Source organism: Coffea arabica, chromosome 7c, assembly GCF_036785885.1.
Source record: "Coffea arabica cultivar ET-39 chromosome 7c, Coffea Arabica ET-39 HiFi, whole genome shotgun sequence".
Classification (NCBI taxonomy): Eukaryota; Viridiplantae; Streptophyta; class Magnoliopsida; order Gentianales; family Rubiaceae; genus Coffea; species Coffea arabica.
In genome coordinates, this window is record NC_092322.1 from 13,746,488 (window position 1) to 13,767,085 (window position 20,598).

Genomic DNA, 20,598 nt, shown 5'->3' on the forward strand with positions numbered 1-20,598 from the left:
AAGCACATTTAATAATATTCCCTGGAGTCTTAAAATTAAGCATAAGTTAAACATTTTATCTGGAAATGTCTCCTAATAATCTTATACGTGAATGAAATAATTAGGCAGGGAACTGGGAAACGGAAAGACTTGAGCATATGCTCTTTTTCTGTGAAATTGCACAACAAATATGGTAAGTAGCACCAACCCAGTGGGATGGCCTAGGAAATAGAAGCAACCTCTGCCATTGATGAGGGGAGTTGATGGAAGAAAACGCATTGCTTTGAACTGTAAACTTGCGCAGATTTGCAAAGAAAGGAGGTTGTGCAAGTGTCAATTCAGTGGCCATGACACCACTTGGACGGTTGGACCATTCAGTACTGACAGAGCCATGTTAAGTCAAGGGCGGAGCCATGTTAGAGATCAATAATCAGAGGCTTACAAAATTTCGTAATTTTTCAATTTAGCTCACATTTGCACTGACAAATTTTGTAAAAATTTTCTTTTGCTCTAACATTGCCCCTTAAAACAGCTAACGTATTTGAAAAGTAGAATGGACCAGCTAAATAACCAAGATGCCAATGATCACAATAATTTGCACAGTGAGTTCTTGCTAGTAGTTATTGAGTGACTTCCACGCCTTTGCTCATTATAAATACCGGCCCCCTCCACATTTCGAACACACTCAACCATCTTCCTCCTTGTGCTACAATCTGCCATCTTCTGCCACCTCCACCACCCCCACTGCTCCCACAAAATGGAAAGCTTTTCTCCCAACTGGGCTGCGTGTGCACTCGTGTGGGTTGCAACGGTGGTTATTATCGCCCACCTCTCAAAGCATTTCCATCGGAAAAAACTCAACCTCCCACCAGGTCCAAGGCAATGGCCAATAATTGGAAACTTAAACCTCATTGGCACCCTTCCTCATCGCTCACTCCATCAACTCTCCCTAACATATGGCCCCCTAATGCACCTTCAGTTCGGCTCCTTCCCTGTTGTCGTTGGCTCCTCTGTGGAGATGGCCAAAGTTTTCCTCAAAACCATGGACCTCACATTTGCAGGGAGGCCTAAAACTGCAGCTGGAAAATATACCACTTATAATTACTCCGACCCGCTTTGGTCCCCTTACGGACCATACTGCTGCCAGGCACGTAAGATTTTCCTAACGGAATTATTTAGTGCAAAAAGACTCGAATCATACGAACATATTCGGGTGGAAGAAATGAATGCACTTCTGCTGCAGCTATTCAAATCATCGGGCAAGCCTGTCGTTTTGAAAGATTATCTTTCGACAGGGAGTTTGAACGTGATTAGCAGGATGGTCCTGGGAAAACATACATTGATGAGTCTGAGAACTCAATTGTCACGCCCGAAGAGTTCAGGCAAATGATGGACGAGCTCTTTTTGCTGACTGGTGTGTTTAACATTGGTGATTTCATACCTTGGATCGATTTCTTGGATTTGCAAGGGTATATCAAGAGGATGAAAATCTTGAGCAAGAAATTTGATAGGTTTCTGGAGCATGTTCTCGACGAGCATAATGCCCAAAGGAAGGACGAAACTAATTGCGTCAGCAAGGACTTGGTGGACGTCCTTCTGGGCCTTGCAGATGATCCCACTTTGGACGTGAAGCTGGAGAGGCATGGAGTCAAGGCATTGACTCTGGTATATGTTACTTACAAACTGCACAACGCATGCTGTCAAGTTTTAACGACTGAAAACTTGACAAAATATAGTCAGTGATCTTTTGAACTTCAATACTCCCCAAAATTTTCTTTGCTACTGGAAACATGGTTCAAAGTCGCGGTTGCGGTCGCGGTCGCGGCCCGAAACGTTTCACATCGGTTTCGGCATATCGGTCGCGGTCTCGGTGAGACGCAAATTTTAAAGTATTTAATATTCTAAAAATTGTTAATAATATAAAAAAGTATGCTAAACAAAAATAATAAAAAATAGCAAAAGAAATAACCGAGTCAATCTGTCGCAGTGTAATTCGGCCGATTTCTTGTCTTGACTCGGGATAACTCGGAGTGACTCGGCCGAGTCAATCTGTCGTGGTGACGTCTCGGCCGATTTCTCGGCGAGTCAAGTATCTCGGTATCGTTTCGTCACGGTATCGTATCGGTAGGGGGCGAGACGGTGACGACTCGACCGAGACTTCGAACCATGACTGGAAACTTGAGAGAAAGTAGTCAGGATCTTTGGAGTTTGATGAAAATTTTTCAGTGGAGTTAGAATTCACAAGAAAATTCTTTTTAATCCTTCTGAAAGAAGTTGCTTTTGATAAAGGTACTCAAACAAGAAAGACATTGTTGACCATGTACAGTCAATTTGCAACTTAAAAAGTTTGTGGGTAAAGTCAGTTTGCATGTCAAGAAGTTGATTAGAACTTGAGTTTTGCCGATAAGTTGGTTCTATTCATTTGTTTAGTTTTTGCCAAATTATTATAATATCCATGATAGTGAGATTTATTTCACATTCCAGAGGGAAGCACAAATAATAATTCTTAAGAAATTCCAAGCCTATTGTAAACAATTTTTTTGGTGCCATGCTTCTGCGAGAAATAGCCACTTTTTTTGCAATTTTTTTAGGTTATTCTCTAAACACGCTTTTTAACTAATTTTTATTTTTTTTTATTACGTTGTCATCCAGATATCACATCCACAACATTGAGACATAATAAGTTTAAGAACTTAAATAATTGGACTAAGTTTCTGGCTGCACTTTGCGTAATGATTGAACTGTAGGACCTACTTGTTGCTGGAACCGAGACCTCGGCGATTACAATAGAATGGGCCATTTCGGAGCTACTGAAAAGCCCAGAAATATTCGACAAGGCAGGCGAAGAACTCGACCGTGTTATTGGTCAGAATCGGTGGGTGAAAGAGAAGGACATGCCAAATCTTCCTTACATAGAGGCTATTGTTAAAGAAACAATGCGTATGCACCCCGTCGCATTGCTAGCGCCAAGATGTGCTCGCGAAGATTGCAAAGTTGCAGGGTACGATATTCAAAAGGGAACCCGAGTCGCCGTCAATGTTTGGTCAATTGGGAGGGACCCCGAATTGTGGGAGAAGCCAGAGGAATTTTGGCCCGACAGATTCATGGGAAAGGACATTGACTTCAAAGGGCAAGACTGTAAGTTCCTACCATTTGGTGCTGGAAGAAGAATGTGCCCAGCGTACAGTTTAGGCCTCAAGGTTGTCCAATCTAGTTTGGCCAATCTTTTACATGGATACAGATGGAAGTTGCCAAATGACATGAAACCTGAGGACCTGGACATGGAAGAAATATTCGGCATTACTACACCAAGAAAAATCCCACTTGTTGCCATTGTTGAGCCTCGGCTTCCTTGTAATCTTTATTCACTATGATTCACTACGTATATGTTTGATCTCCCAGTATCATCATTATCAACTTGTGTTCAAATAAATCAGCCCTGCAAGTTTAGAATTTGTAGCTGCACTTATATGTGTTTGCCAATTGCCGCAACGCTACAAACCCTTGCAGTAGGTGCATGGCATAAGCGAAATCACTGAGATTTTTATAGCTATTGAAGTCCAAATTTGTGCGCAATTGTGTGAAACTGTGAATATGCACACCCCTGATGTTCCAAATACAATCTATAACATTCTGACGCTCATTTAAATCTGCAATAGCAGGCTTACGGTCAAAGCAATGTGCTCTCTGCCATCTTTCCTCTTTGCATCTTCCATCATTCCCCTCGCCAAGGCCAGAAGTTGTTCCTACTTCCTGTGCACCTCTAAGCCATCCCACTGGATTGGTGCTACTTTCCATACTTGTGCAATGTCAGAGAAAAAGGGCATATGCTCAAGCGTTTCTGTTTGGTCCTCACGGCATCTATACTTATGATCCTCTTTCCCTGTTATCTGCCTAATTACTTCATTCCCGGATAATATTCTTAGGAGACATTTCCAGATAAAATGTTTAATTATGCTTAAGTTTGAGACTTCAAAGAATCTTATTAGACATGCTTATTAAATTTATTTGGGCAAATTACATATAATCCCCTATAGTTTTGTATAATGTCAAATGACGCCTCTAAGGTTTCAAAATAGCCGCATAACCCCCGTGATAGGGTGTTAATTGTCGGTTATTTTACTATTAATTTTCCCCTTGTCCCTGCCAAATATTGTTTTTATTGTTAATATCTACTTATATTTGGTATCTGGACCTAATTTCAGGGAATGGAGCAGAAAATTACAAAAAAAGGAGAGACTTTCTGGAGCAAATTACTTCACACATGGGAAACTGCTAAAAAGCTCCATCAATGTGGCCCACAAGAAGAGAACAAACCTAATTTCCTAGGTTAATTGCATCAACCACTTCACACGTGGTTGAAAGTTATTGAATTTAATAATTTCGTAGGTTAATTGCATTGCAAAGATGGAAAGGAAGTATCATGTTAAAATAATGATAGTTAGCGTATGGACGTTTTTGAGAATAACTGAGGAGGCATCTCTATTGACAAAGATATATTGTTAATTAGATCAATTTAATTCCTCCTTCATACCTTCTTTCATTCATTCACACAAAGCTGTACAAATGGCGGTAAAGACATGAAAAACATGTAATAGAAACAACAGATAGACATGATTACTTAACAACATAAGAATTACACTAAGATTGTACTGTTTTATACCTAACGTTGCAAGAATTACACAACTGCATACAACTAGAAGAGACTTCAATTGAAGAGGCCCCAGATCAACCACTTAAGTGAACTCAATTTCATTTTATTCAATTTTATTTTGTTTCATTTTGCTTCTTTCCTGCAAGTATTTTCTGCTTGAGCACCAAAACAGTCCAAAGAACTAGCGAGCAAGAATTGATGTAAGGAACCAAAACAATACAAATTGTTGGTATAAGGTGCAAGCAGAATGATATATAATAAAAATTGTACTGATGATAAAAATGATGGAGGGGAAACATCTTAGCAAGTTCTCTATGGTTTATAGAAAATTACTTCATTCCCAGTTTATATCAAAACTGTTTCGCACTTTTATCATTTTCTGATATAATTGCGAAATTTTGAGGTTTTGCTACTAATATCTATCGAAGTTTATCAGATCAGCTATTTCAATCACCAAAGACGATCAATTTTTTGGCTTAATTTGGTGTTCCCTCGAAGCCTGAGCAAAGCAGCTTATTATCTTCAAAACAGATGTTCCAATACTGAGAGGAATTTATTCCATTCCGAGTTTTCTTGTAGGACATATTTTCATCCTAAGGCCGTTGATCCAATCTCTTAATTGGGTTTTCATGATAGTGATTGAAGGAAAATGTTTCCATCACTTCCAAAATGCATTTTCAATTTCGATACGTTTTCATTAATGGGTTCATTTTGGTCGAATCGATTGGTCTCCAGATTCATAATTCTCTCAATTCTGACATGCGTTCATTATTTAAAACTCGAGACTGAGAAGTGAAGCTACCAAGCTAAGGGGATCAAAAGCCAAGGTGTCGGCAGAATTAGGCAGGCTAACAACAAGGCGACTGATGCGATAGATACAAGGTAATATGAAAGAGACAAACAAGTGTCGGCAGAATTAGGCTGGTTTATCACAAATCGACTGATGTGATACGTACAAGGTAATATGAAAAAGATAAACGAACAACAAAATAAAATAAAAAGTGCACCAGAAACAAAACCCAAATATTTTCCTATTGTCATGGCGTAATCAGTGGTGGATTTAGGACCCAAGATTAGGAGGCAATTACTACGATTAAGGCAAAAATTTTGTTGACAAATGTTAATAACCAGTATGGTAGTTGTGTGAATTTTATTGAAATTATATAGTATTTTGCAACAATAACAACTAGATGATAATTTTTTTTGTATAGTAGACAACAAAAAAATTTTATGTTTATTTTTATGTGCCCAAACTTTTGAAATCCCCTTTTTTCCCCAAAATTTTCAACTACTACTTGTCTTCATTTTAAACGTGCCATCATTTATAAACTGGGGATAATTTTAGAAACCTCCCTTGAGGTTTTTAACAATTTCACTCAACTCTCCTGAGGTTTCAATAAATACATTGACCTCCCTTGGTCTAATCAAATGACTAAAATATCCTTCACTTAATAGTTAATTCATAAAGGGACATTTAAATCCGTAAAATACTTCTTATTATTTTACTTGTCATTTATTCATCTCAAAAAACAACCTCCATCCATTTCCTAATGTTCATCTCTTCCTCTCTCAGTCCTTCTCTCTTTCCCTCTTTCTTACTCTTCTCTTCTTTTCCTCCTATAATGGCTTCTCCCTCTCACCAAATAACGTGCTTCATTGTTACCAACCACACCACTATAATTAAATTTTAATAAATAATCAAGTACTAAAATATCAACACATCACTAAATTATTATTCATTGTAATTTTACAATTGAAACTCATAAAAACAATCAAACAGAAGTTATTTGAATACAATCCAATATGATGAAATAAATGTAACTAAAATAGTCAAGTTTTCACTTTTAGTACAAATGCAATCACTAATTCATTATTGTGTTTGTGCTTTTTTTTTAGAAAAAAGTGTTATTCTATTAAGTGTAATTAGAAATTTAGTATAAATGTATTAGTAAATTTAGTATAACTAATTAATAAATTCTATTAGTAGACATGTATAATTATTCATATAATTGATAATATCAATTATATTATATAAACTAATATACATTATATAATACATCTAACTAATAATATCATTATCATAAGTTTATAACTAATTAACTTACATATTATATATAATTATATATATATTTTTGTTTTGCGGGTGGCGGGGCGGGGGATGGGGCGGGGGAGTATACCCCTGCCCCTGACAGGTGCCGAACCTGTACAATAATAAATACCTACTCGAGAAAAATACAGATTTTGTATATAGCGGTGAGTAGGGTCGAATCCACAGGGAGTGGGGATAATTCGTTTCTTCTAAAGTCCAAAGTGTGGGGGGTTTTTGGATCAAATACTGACTAAATAATTTAACTTCAGAAAATAATTAAGTAAAAGAAATAACTAAGAGAAACTCTAGCCAAGGGTATACTTCAGAAATGGTTCATGCACTGATCAATGATGCAAAAATAATTCCAACATTTAGTAATAGATTAGTTACAGTTGTCATGCATGCGATAAACAACCAACCCTTCCTTAATTTATCGATAGCTAAGGTACGACCGTTAGCTATTTCTCTAATCCAAAAAATAACCCTAGGTACGACCGTAGGATTTAATTTCTAGATTGCATTAATAATTAGAAAGGCCCAATCCTAACCAACAAACACGCTACGAGGGTTTGTTTAAATTAGATCATATGCTCCCCTGACATAAACCCAATTACGCCAGTTGCTACTGAGGTAGAGATAACGAACAATTACGGATTCAATTACCCCTATTTAGCAAAAATAGCCTATATGAATAATTAATTATTGCGCACTAATCAATCATACACAAGGCCATAGCAATTAAAATCAAGGAACATACAAATACCAATAAATGAAGAAAATAATTAAAACAGATTCGATCTCACAGTAGTTGTCGAACCAAATCGTCAGTTGTCCCCTTGACTAGAAAAGCTTAACCACGCCTCATGAGAAAATCTCCCCATTGGGAAATATTGTCGAACACCTGGCGTGTGTCAGAGGCCAGTCCAAAGAAAGGAAACTAGAACTAAAACTAAAAAACTAAAACTAAAGCCCTAGATGTCTTTTGCTTCTGTACGTTGTCCCCTTTTAAAGCAACAAAAGAAAGATGACTAAAAGCTATCTAGGTGGTCCCCACACATGTGGACAAAGCCTCCAAAGTACTTCTTTCTCCAAGTCTCTCTACGTAGCTTCTTTTGAAGAGCCCAAATGACTAAATGCCTTTCACTAGCTTGTGGTCCCCACCAATTCAAGGGCCCAAGAATTGAAGCCCTTGAAAGTCTCCATATTTTCCATAAAGTCCCTTCTTTTGATAGTTTTCTACTTCATTCCTGAAATTAAGTCCAGATACCAAATATGAGTAAATATTAACAATTAAGCAATATTTGGCAAGGATAAAAAGGGAGATTAATAATAAAATAAACCAACAATTAACACCCTATCAGCCCCCCCGCCCCATTTCTAAGCGGGGGGAAAAAATTCCCCCCGCCCCCGCCCCCGCCCCGAGAGCCCCCCGCGGGGCGGGTGCCCGCATTGCCATCCTACTAAAACTTGTTTGCATTACTCATACTTTTGCAGTTCTTAATTACTTGTATTACTTATTCTTTCTTCCCAACAATTCTACAGCCCATTATCATCATTCCAATTTATTTCAATTTATTGCAAAGCATTTGGATAATCGGATGTTCGACCGAGTTTAATTAATCAAATTTAATATGAATTCACTTCAGTCAAATAGATTTCAATATGGTCTTGGTACAAACAAAATTATGAGAGTGCTCAATTGGTTTGAAAGTAATTCTGAGTTCTTGATTTTTTATTTTAATTGACACACACACGCACCATGTTACAGATGTTCACTCCACGTTATTGCAGATATTTAATATTCTTAACTACTATTTTCGTTTATTCTTTTTTCCGTCTCTTCATTTTCCTTCTTTCTTTTTCTTGATCACTTGCGTTTTGTGAAATTATTTTTCATATTTCCAATAGTTTGCTTTACTTGGCTTTCATATTTGTAATTATTTTTCATCAATATCAATTTCTTCATATTTATGACTAACAATCTAATAGGGATTTATGCCTTTCCAAATTGTTAATTATTTGGTTAAAAAACCTTTAAAAATGATTTGTTGTATTGTATGGCAATTTTTGGGGACCAATTATTTTTCCTTCAAGCCCACATCTTTCTTGCTTGGTTTGTTGTAAGAGTTACACAGATCCTGTTTGATAACCTAATTGAATATTTAAATTTAATGAATTTATATCTTAACAATTTTGTATGGCCCCTTATAACCACTAATTTTCTTTTGTAAATCAATAATTAAAACTTAAAACTTATGCTATTGGCTTAATTATGGGGTTTTGGTTCTGCCGCTGCACTTGAGATACTCAGCCCCCTTTAATAAGTGACAGGTTGTCAAGCCTGTGCAATAATAAAAACCTGCTCAAACAAAAGTTAATTTCTGTAAATAGTGATAAGCAGGGTCGAATCCACAGGGATTGAGGATATTTGTCTCTCTTAAAGTTTAAGTTAACAATGGGGGGGGGTTTTTTTTTTATAGCAATGGCGATAAGTAAACGATTTGAATAAAAATAAATAGCCAACAAAAGATTAAATGACAAATTACTAAAACCAAATTAACAATAGCTAAACTCTAGCCAAGAAATAACTTCAGCAATGGTTCACCTAATTGATCATCGATGCAAAGTCAATTCCAATTATTTACTAATAAATAGGTTATAACTGTCAAACAAGCGATGACAGTCAACCCTTCCTTACTGTGTCGGTGACTAAGGTACGCCCGTTAATCACTACTCTAATTAGGAAATAATCCTAGGTACGCCCGTAAGATTTAATTTCCCAATTGCCTCCCGTATCAGAGGAGTTCTATTCTAACCAAATAACGCACTACCAGGGTTATTTTAGATTAGCCTGTGTATTCCCCTGACACAAATCTAATCATGCCAGTTATCACTATTTTGAGGCAATTAAAAAATTACGGATTTAATACCCCAATTGACAATAGATTATTAAATTAACTAATTACCCGGATCCAAGACAATCAATTAATTAAACAATCATAAGTACTGCAATCAAGGAATAGGCGAATACCAATAAATGAAAGAAAAAGATAAAATTAAATTGATCTCACAAGTTTTAGGCGAATCAAAATCTCCGTTGTTCCTTAACTAGAGTGAGGAAATTAGTTCATATTTGGTGCCAAAAACCCATAGGAAATCGAAGCAGCAGTAGCGGCCATCGACTCCGAAATTGGGAAAATTCAATTCACTTCGGCAATGAAGGAAAAGTCAAGATTACAAAGAATGTCCAATTGCTTTTCTTTGCCTTCACATCCGATGGAAGCAACAGCATAATAAGACGAAAAGAGGAAAAATCAAAACTAAAAACTAAGCTAAAAGTAGTGCTAGTCCTCTGCACACTTTTTTCTATCTAAAGTCATGCTACTTGCGGCGGCTACTGTGTGGAAAAAAACGAAGACTCCCCAGGCTTGCTGTCTTTGGCCAAATTACAAAAAAGGGCTTGTGTCTCGTTATTTCAAAAATGCCCCTCGACCCCTCATGACTATCAAGTTGGCATTTGTTATCATATTTTTCATTCTACTTCCTGAAATAAATGTAAAATACCAAAAGTGAGTAGAATCTAATAATTAATCCACATCAGATCAAGTAATAAGAAAAATTAATAATAAAATAAATAATAAAATTGCAACTTATCAATAAGCCCCTACCTAACCCAATCAACGTAATGTTACCAATTTACCTTGCCCACGTGCATTTATTTCACAACATTTTTGGCTGCAATTTGTGAAGACGGTGGAATTGCTCTCCAATTTCATAGCCATCTTGTGGCAACATAATGATAAGTATATCAAATCAAAAGGACTCATCTAAACATTCTGACATTCACTGATTATCTCTCATTCATAGATAAAATATGGAAATCGTAATTCTGCAAATTCATCATAATATCTCCATTATAACTATTGAAGAAAATTTGAAGACAGATAAATTATTTATTCTAACTATTCTTCCATGGAAACAACAACAACAAAACCAATTTAAGGCTTTTAACCCATGTGCCACACTGATCACAATAATTTGCATAGTGAGTTCTTGCTAGTGGTTATTGTGTGACTTCCACGCCTTTGCTCATTATAAATACCGGCCCCCTCCACATTCCAAACATACTCAACCACCTCCTTTGTGCTGTATTCTGCTTTCTTCTGCCGCCACCACCACCCCCACTGCTCCCACAAAATGGAAAGCTTTTCTCCTACCTGGGCTGTATATGCACTTGTGTGGGTTGCAACGGTGGTTATTGCACACCTCTCGAAGCATTTCCATCAGAAAAAACTCAACCTCCCACCAGGTCCAAGGCAATGGCCTATAATTGGAAACTTAAACCTCATTGGCACCCTTCCTCATCGTTCACTCCATCAACTCTCCCTCACATATGGCCCCCTAATGCACCTTCAATTCGGCTCCTTCCCAGTTGTCGCTGCCTCCTCTGTGGAGATGGCCAAAGTTTTCCTCAAAACCATGGACCTCACATTTGCAGGGAGGCCTAAAACTGCAGCCGGAAAATATACCGCTTATGATTGCACCAACGTGACTTGGTCCCCTTACGGACCATACTTGCGCCAGGCACGTAAGATTTTCCTTACGGAATTATTCAGTGCAAAAAGACTAGAATCATATGAACATATTCGGGTGGAAGAAATGAATTCGCTTCTGCTGCAGCTGTTCAAGTCATTGGGCAAGCCTATCGTGTTGAGAGATTATCTTTCAACAGGGAATTTGAACGTGATTAGTAGGATGGTCCTGGGGAAAAGATACATTGTTGAGTCTGAGAACTCAATTGTCACGCCCGAAGAGTTCAGGCAAATGCTGGACGAGGTGTTTTTGCTGACTGGTGTGTTTAACATTGGTGATTTCATACCTTGGATCGATTTCTTGGATTTGCAGGGGTATATCAAGAGGATGAAAATCTTGAGCAAGAAATTTGATAGGTTTCTGGAGCATATTCTCGATGAACATAATGCCCAGAGGAAGGACGAAACTGATTGTGTCAGCAAGGACATGGTGGACGTCCTTCTGGGCCTTGCAGATGATCCCACTTTGGAGGTGAAGCTAGAGAGGCATGGAGTCAAGGCATTGATTCTGGTATATATTACTTACAAACAGCATACCGCATGCTGTCAAGTTTTAAACGACTGAAAACTTGAGAGAAATATTCAGTGATCTTTTGAACTTGAATACTCCCCAAATTTTTCTTTGCTACTGAAAACTTGAGAGAAAGTAGTCAGGATCTTTGGAGTTTGAGGAAAAATTTTCAGTGGAGGCAGAATTAACAAGAAAATTCTTTTTAATCCTTCTAAAAGAAATTGCTTTTGATAAAGGTACTCAAGTAAGTAAGAATATTGTTGGCCAAGTACAGTCAATTTGCAACTTAAAAACGTTTGTGGGCCAAGTCAATTTGCAACACAAGAAGTTGATTAGAACTTGAGTTTTGCTGATAAGTACATTGGTTCTATTCATTTGTTTATTCTTTGCCAAATTAATATATCCATGATAGTAAGATTTATTTCATGTTCCGGTGGGGAGCACAAATAATAATTCTTAAGAAATTCCAAGCCTATTATAGGAAATTTATTTTGTGCCCTGTTTCTGCAAGAAATAACCACTTTTTTTGCAATTTTTTTTAGGTTATTCTCTAAACACGGTTTTTAACTAATTTTTTTAATTACGTTTTCATTCAGATATCACATTCGGAACATTGAAACATAAATAAGTTTAAGAACTTCAATGATTGGACTAAGTTTCTTGCTGCACTTTGCGTAATGATTGAACTCTAGGACCTGCTTGCTGGTGGAACCGAGACCTCAGCGACAACAGTAGAATGGGCCATTTCGGAGCTACTGAAAAACCCAGAAATATTGAACAAGGCAGCCGAAGAACTCGACCGTGTTATCGGTCAGAATCGATGGGTGAACGAGAAGGACATGCCAAATCTTCCTTACATAGAGGCTATTGTTAAAGAAACAATGCGTATGCATCCCGTGGTCCCATTGCTAGTGCCAAGATGTGCTCGCGAAGATTGCAAAGTTGCAGGGTACGATATTCAAAAGGGGACTCGAGTCATCGTCAACGTTTGGTCAATTGTGAGGGACCCCGAATTGTGGGAGAAGCCAGAGGTATTTTGGCCCGACAGATTCATGGGAAAGGACATTGACTTCAAAGGGCAAGACTGTAAGTTCCTGCCATTTGGTGCTGGAAGAAGAATGTGCCCAGGGTATAGTTTAGGCCTCAAGGTTATCCAATCTAGTTTGGCCAATCTTTTACATGGATACAGATGGAAGTTGCCAAATGACATGAAACCTGAGGACCTGGACATGGAAGAAATATTTGGGCTTACTACACCAAGAAAAATCCCACTTGTTGCCATTGTTGAGCCTCGGCTTCCTTGTAATCTTTATTCACTATGATTCACTACGTATCTGTTTGATCTCCCAGTATCAACTTTTGTTCAAATAAATCAGCCCTGAAAATTTAGAATTTGTAGCTGCGCTTACATGTGTTTGCCAATTGCCACAAAGCTACAAACCCTTGTAGCTTGTAGTAGGTGCATGGCATAGGCGTAATCACTGAGACTGTCATGCCTATTGATGTCCAAATTTGTTCGCAATTGTGTGAAACTGTGAACATGCACTCCCCATAACATTCTGACGCTAATTTAAATTTGCAATAGCAGGTTCACAGTCAAAGCAATGTGCTCTCGGCCATCTTTCCTCTTAGCATTTTTCCATCAATTCCCCTCGCCAAGGCCAGAAGTTGTTCCTACTTCCTGTGCACCTCTAAGCCATCCCAGTGGATTGGTGCGACTTTCCATACTTGTGCAATTTCACAGAAAAGGGCATATGCTCTTCTGTTAGCGTTTCTGTTTGGTCCACACGACATCTATACCTATCATCCTCTTTCCCTGTTCTCTACGGCTCTACCTAATTACTTCATTCACGGATAAGATTCTTAGGAGACATTTCCAGATAAAATGTTTAATTATGCTTAATTTTGAGACTTCAAAGAATCTTATTAGATGTGCTTACTAAATTTATTTGGGAAAATTATATATAATCTCCTATACTTTTGTATAATGCCAAATGACGCCTCTAAGGTTTCAAAATAGCCGCATAACCCCCATGATTTTATGTAAGGTGAAAAATAGACGGATTGCATAATCAGCTATGATGATTAGACCACACGTGCTCTAAAAGTGGGTGTAATTAAATCATAATATCGATTTAATCCCTTATAGTTTGCAGAAATGTCCACTTTATCCCTATGATCTTTGCATTTATCCATATGATTCCCCTATGATGTTGTACAAGATGGCCAAATTGTTGTTTGATTTAACATTTACACAAGGGTATTACTGTTATTTCAACTAATGGCATCATATAAACTATTTTTTGTTAAATTTCTAGTTTATATGAAACCATGGGAGGTGAAGTGATTATTTTAAAACATTAAGGGGATCTATGACAATAGATGAAACTGCAGGGGGTTATTAGTAATTTATCCAATTTGTTTTGATCTTTGGTTTACGTACATGGACATATATTGTCATGCGTGTGTTTTCAAATTGAATTCTTTTCCTATTGGGTTCATACCGCAACATGTGGTTAATTGCATTGCAATTTCCTATTGGGTTCTAAAGGACGTAGTTCAAATTACAAAACAGAAATGCTAGCAATTGTTAAAGAAGTTGTATCATGTTCAAATAGTGATAGTTAGAGTATGGACGTTTTTGAGAATAACTGAGGAGTCATCTATTGAAAAAGATTTATTGTCAATTAGTTCAAATTAATTCCTCCTTCATATTTTCTTTAATTGTTTTTATAAAGAAGATAATTTCATTGATTCACACAAAGCTGCACAAATAGCGGTAAAGACGTGAATGAAAAACATGCAATAGAAACAACAGATAGGCGTGATTTCCTTCAAAACAGAGAAACGAATTACTTAACAACATAAGAATTACACTAAGATTGTACTATTTTACACCTAACGTCGTAAGAATTACACAACTGGATATAACTAGAAGAAACTTCAATTGAACAAAACAGTTGGTTCAACCGGCTGCTTTCCTGCAAGTATTTTCTGCTTGAGCACCAAAACAGTCCAAAGAACTAGCGACCAAGAATTGATGTAAGGAACCAAAATAATACAAATTGTTGGTATAACTAGACGAAACTTTAATTGAAGAGGCCCCAGAATCCCAGATCAACCACTTAAGTGAACTCAATTTCATTTTATTTTGTTTTATAATTTTTATTTATTTGTCTTGGCTTAACTGGCTGCTTTCCTGCAAAAATTCTTATCTAATTAAACAATCTAATATTCTCTATCTAATGATTTTCTATTTCTTTTTTCTCCCTTTTGAATGATTTTCACATCTTCTCCATACTCCTCATATAATATATTTCATCTTTTATATTAATTTGATTTAAAAATAAATATTATCATTTTCATGCCTAATTTGATTAATTTGATTTAATAAGTTACATTTTTAGCTAATTAAATCATAGGTTCTATTTCTTTTTTGGATGAAAATATATAAGGGCAAATTTGTCAAATTTAACTTATTAAGCATTCAGTTATAAATGTTTGTCAAACAGTATAAATAGGTTTAACATTAAAATTCAGACATTCATATATTTCTTTTCAGTACTTAAAATTCAGCAAATTAATTGTTTCAGTATTCAGATTTCAGAATTCAGACTTCAGAATTCAGATTTAGTTTTATCAAACGGAACCTTAGCCAGTTCTCTATGGTTCATAGAAAATTACTTCATTCCCAGTTTATATCAAAACTGTTTCGCACTTTTATCATTTTCTGATATAGTTGCGCAAATTTAGAGGTTGCTACTAACATCTATCGAAAGTTTATCAGATCAGCTATTTCAATCACCAAAGACGATCAATTTTTTGGCTTAATTTGGTGTTCCCTCGAAGCCTGAGCAAAGCAGCTTATTATCTTCAAAACAGATGTTCTAATGCTGAGAGGAATTTAGTCCATTCTGAGTTTTCTTTTAGGACATACTTTCATACTAAGGCCGTTGATTCAATCTCTTAATTGGGTTTTTCATGATAGCGATTGAAGGAAAATGTTTCCATCGCTGCCAAAATGCATTTTCAATTTCGATACGTTTTCATTAATGGGTTCATTTTGGTCGAATCGATTGGTCCCCAGATTCATAATTCTCTCAATTCTGACATGCATTCATTATTTAAAACTCGAGACTGAGAAGTGAAGCTATCAAGCTAAGGGGATCAAAAGCCAAGGTGTCGGCAGAATTAGGCTGGCTAACAACAAGGCGACTGATGCGATAGATACAAGGTAATATGAAAAAGATAAACAAGCGTCGGCAGAATCAGGCTGGCTAATAACAAATCGACTGATGTGATAGGTACAAGGTAATATGAAAAAGATAAACAAACAACAAAATAAAAGAAAAAGTGCACCAGAAACAAAACCCAAATATTTTCCTATTATCATGGCGTAATCAGTGGTGGATTTAGGACCCAAGATTAGGAGGCAATTACTAGGATTAAGGCAAATATTTTGTTGACAAATGTTAATAACCAGTATGGTAGTTGTGTGAATTTTATTGAAATTATATAGTATTTTGCAACAATAACAACTAGATGATAATTTTTTTGTTGTCTAAATTTTTTTGTATAGTAGACAACAAAAAAAATTTTATGTTTATTTTTATGTGCCCAAACTTTTGAAATTCCCTTTTTCCCTAAATTTTCAACTAGTACTTATTTTCATTTTAAACGTGCCATCATTTGTAAACTAGGGACAATTTTAGAAACCTCCCTTGAGATTTTTGACAATTTCATTCAACTCCCCTGAGGTTTCAATAATTATATAGACTTCCCTTGGTCCAATCAAATGACTAAAATATCCTTCACTTAATAGTTAATTCATAAAGGGACATTTAAAGCCGTAAAATACTTCTTATTGTTTTACTTGTCATTTATTCATCTCAAAGAACAACCTCCATCCATTTCCTAATGTTCATCTCTTCCTCTCTCGCTCCCTCCCTCTTTCTTACTCTTCTCTTTTTTTCCTTCTATAATGGCTTCTCCCTCTCACCAAATATTGTGTTTCATTGTTACCAACCACACAATTATCAATTTTTTATCATTTCCAAATTTTATCAGTATTTTTTTGTCTTCCTGATTCTTTCTTACTATAAAAATTTTAGACCCTTTCGTTTTTTATTTCAATGTTTTTATTCTTTACAAATGTTAGCCAATTGAAGTCACCAAATTAATAACGTGTAGACTGTGGCTTTTATTGTTAAACTAGGGGAAGATTAAAAATGTGGCAGTGATATAGGGAAAAAAAATGAAATTGAGAGTTGGAAGATAAAGAAGTGACCATTATGTTTGTTAAGTAAAAAAGTCTAGCAATTAAAAAACTCATTGGTTCTCTCTTTTATTTCTGCCTATTGATTGTGATTTTACTATAAAGGTAGAATTTTGTCTCTATTTCTAGGTGTGCTAGAGCAATAATGAATTATATTCTTGGGGACATAGGGGCATTTCTTGGTTTAGTATTGGTAGTGGTGGTAAAGAGTTGCATTGGATAAGAATTAGCAAGTAATGGATTTTGAGATGAGTTGGAGTCGCTGGACTCTATTTATTTTAGTGAGTATGTCATGTATAAGAAGTTAAAGATTAAAAGTTTGTTTTGTTTTGTCTTGTTATCTAGAAGAAGGTTATTTTAGGATATTTGTGAAAAAGTATAGGCTATTGGGCCTATATTGTTACATAAACCTCAAAAGCAAGGGAAATAGGTGTAATTTTTAAAACTTGAGGGGAGCTCTTTGCAATTGCTGGAAACCTCAAGGGATTCAAGGGGGGTTTATGAAATTATCTCTATAAACTAATGATAATAGTAGACTTCAAGAACTTTACTTAGGAGAACAAAATAAAGGAATATAGAAATTTTTAAAAATTTTACGAGGTGAAATTATAGGACAATATGGAAAATTTTAAAAATTTTCAAGTCAATTTAAAGATTCTTCAAGGTTGAAGACGGACAGTTGCCCATCTCGTTTGATCGAGCAGATGATACTTGGTTTTATAAACAAATTCAGACCACACATCTACTTCGCTCTTGGTAAATTGTAGTCTTAGGCTAATTGCACTTTCGTTAGGATTAAGGTTAGTTATACTATCTTTCCCTTATTGACTTCTTATATGGAATAAAAGGACCTTCTCATTTAGACAAGGCATAGATTTCCAAAACTACCCTCTAAAAGCTCATTTGCACAGCATAGCTTTTAAGCTTCCTTGGACCAATCAGTCATTAATTATGGCCATTGGTTTTGAAAGAGATCCCCAAGAAGGCATGGGCCAGCCATGTTGTGTACAATGTTTTCAAATTCTGATCGAATCAATCGGTCCAACCAGTCAAACTAGGAATCGGCCAAGTATTTAGTTCGAATCTCACTAAAAAACCATTTGTTAAAAACCTGATCAAATTCAATCAAAAATCTAGTTTGACCGAGAATTGACAAAGTTGATTGAATCCCGATTTTTCCCGTTTACTTGCCCTGCCTTCATTGATCCGCGTATCTGTTCCCACATCTCAGGTATAATTTCAAATGCGGTACTCTTCTTTCTATGAAAAGTCCGAAGCAACATCATACAACCAACAGGACAACAGGAGGCAAAGGCCTTTTTCTCTTCCTTTGATCTTTGACTAGCTCTAAGAAGTAAAACTAGTCTGAATCGAAGTTGCAAACCCAAGAGAGAAATTCCATTCTCTAAGTTCTTGAAAGATTTGAAATCAAATTGAAGAAAAAAAGAAAGAGCAAAGAAGGGAAGAGAAGAGAGAGGAGGGAAAAAGAAAATAATGAAGATAAGAGTTTTAATGTGTGTGTGATAAAAGAAGAGAACAAAGTAAAAGAAACAGGGGAAAAATGAAAGAGGAAAAGGAACTGGGGGTTGCGTAAGGAAGAAACAGGAAGGACACATTAGGTTTGGCATTTATTAACTTTAAATGTCCTAAAACTTTGAGATAATTTTACTTTCACCCTTTATTTTTCTAATAAAGTATAAAATCAACCCATTATATTTTTCAAATTATATTGTTTACATATAACTTTTAAAATTTTTTCCAATGGAGTTCTTTTGGATTAAATCCAAACTCATCAAATATGTATGTAAGGTTGCAAACTACACATTTAACAGGAACTTTTATACATTATATGTATTATATATAATTAATATATACTTATAACGTATTTATTATGTCATCCAATTTGAACCCTGATCTAATCGGTTGAATCCATTGATCCCTAACTCATAAACTTGATCGAGTCATTACCTGGTTCAAGTTTCAAAACATAGGTTGTATTGAGGACGGCCAATTGTCCCCTCCCCCCAAACTTTACAAAATTTAGAGGCTAAAATTGAAAGTTTTACAAATTTTCATGTTTTTACCGTAATTGCCCTCCCTGCACCCCTTCCCTCCAACGCCAATAATTGTTGAATAATTTCATCTTCCCCCAAACTATCTCCCTAAACAACCAGTTTCTTTTTGGTGTCTCTCTTGTAATTAAAATGCAAGATTACTACCTAGTTGAATAAATGTAGAAAGTTTAAAACAAAAAATTGATAAATACACAATCTTAAATCAACTTTATCCATGCATAATAATGACATTCTTTTGAGTATACAACACTGTCCACACTTACCATAGGTCCTAACTCCACTATTGCATGAATGGAAGCAGGGATGGGATATCAAACTTCTTACTTGTTCTTTCTGTGTAAGTCCAACTTAATTAGAAACTTCCTCCTAAAAAAATAGTATAAAATAATAAAGATTCTTCTCGTACGATTGAAAAAGGACAGGGAATTTCGGTTAGTGGTACTACCTTTTACTTGCAAGTTTGGTTTATTGAGAAGAAATTAAAGGGACTGTTTTTCAAGCCATGTGACTCCACTTGTCCTAATATTTATTTTCTCAAACAGTGATAACTACTGAAGATAAAAATTTTCCAGTGTTTAGAAGCAATACTGCTGATTGTGGAGCTTTATTGTGGTCAATGTGGAAAGAAAGGAGAAAGAAAAATGTGCTTAGCATCGCATGCACAAAAATATACACAACTTCAAAGGACGAAATTCCACAGGGAAGCACTCCTAAGCAATAGTTTGTTGAGAATTCTTGCACTTGAGCTTGATTGCGGGGGCTTGTTATATAAGTTGGTCGGAAATGAGGTGACGGTGTGGAAAAATAAAACGAAAAGTTGAATAATATTCATGCCAGGATATGGTAGCTTCCACGCTAAATCGAATAATAATTGTCTTGAATGGTTAATTAAAGCTGCCTCCTTAAAGTTTGGTAAAATAATTAACATTTTTTCAATATAAAGTTTTGTTTGCCTTCATAGAATGTCACAGTTAGGTTTGAAAGGCCACGTAAACTATCCAACTGGATTGACCTTAACTCATTAAGAACTTACTTAAGTTGGGTGATCAACTGATTAAATTAAATATCAGAGCATTAGTGTTTTGTATGGTTTTAAATCAGGTTTGAATTTGACTCAATTAGCATCAATTTGAAATCCATATGCAAAAAAAAAAAAAATCATTTATTTGAGCTTGACTCAAGCTCTTTAAAATTTTAAAAATAAATAATAATTTTAATTTGATTAGAACCGTTTAGCTTCCAGTCTGAGTTTCAGACGATACACGAAAGAAAAAAAAAATAATGACATTATCTGGTTGAGGGTTATATAGGAATGCAATTATGGAATTTCAAACTAAATAGTATTCGATGCTTCAGATGGTTCATCTGGTATTGAGGTAGTAGTGGTGCGTCACGATGCGGACAATTTCATAGCTGGATTATC

The 20,598-nt window shown here is 35.8% G+C and overlaps 1 protein-coding gene and 1 pseudogene across 1 annotated transcript; both read left to right on the top strand.

The window, feature by feature from the left end:
• Positions 1 to 691: 691 nt before the first annotated feature.
• On the top strand, positions 692 to 3,412 carry LOC113699029 (trimethyltridecatetraene synthase-like; annotated as a pseudogene).
• Positions 3,413 to 10,853: 7,441 nt separating this feature from the next.
• Positions 10,854 to 13,219, top strand: LOC113699028 (trimethyltridecatetraene synthase-like). The gene is made up of 2 exons (XM_027219066.2): positions 10,854 to 11,825; positions 12,518 to 13,219. Exons 1-2 carry the CDS (start codon positions 10,920 to 10,922, stop codon positions 13,145 to 13,147), a joined length of 1,536 nt encoding a protein of 511 aa, XP_027074867.2. The 5' UTR covers positions 10,854 to 10,919; the 3' UTR covers positions 13,148 to 13,219.
• Positions 13,220 to 20,598: the final 7,379 nt, after the last annotated feature.

Bases quoted from the DNA above. Each gene is read 5' to 3' on its own strand.
- LOC113699028 (XM_027219066.2), top strand. From the start codon at position 10,920: ATGGAAAGCTTTTCTCCTACCTGGGCTGTATATGCACTTGTGTGGGTT. The intron at 11,826-12,517 runs GTATATATTACT...ATTGAACTCTAG, and splicing joins GAGTCAAGGCATTGATTCTG to GACCTGCTTGCTGGTGGAAC.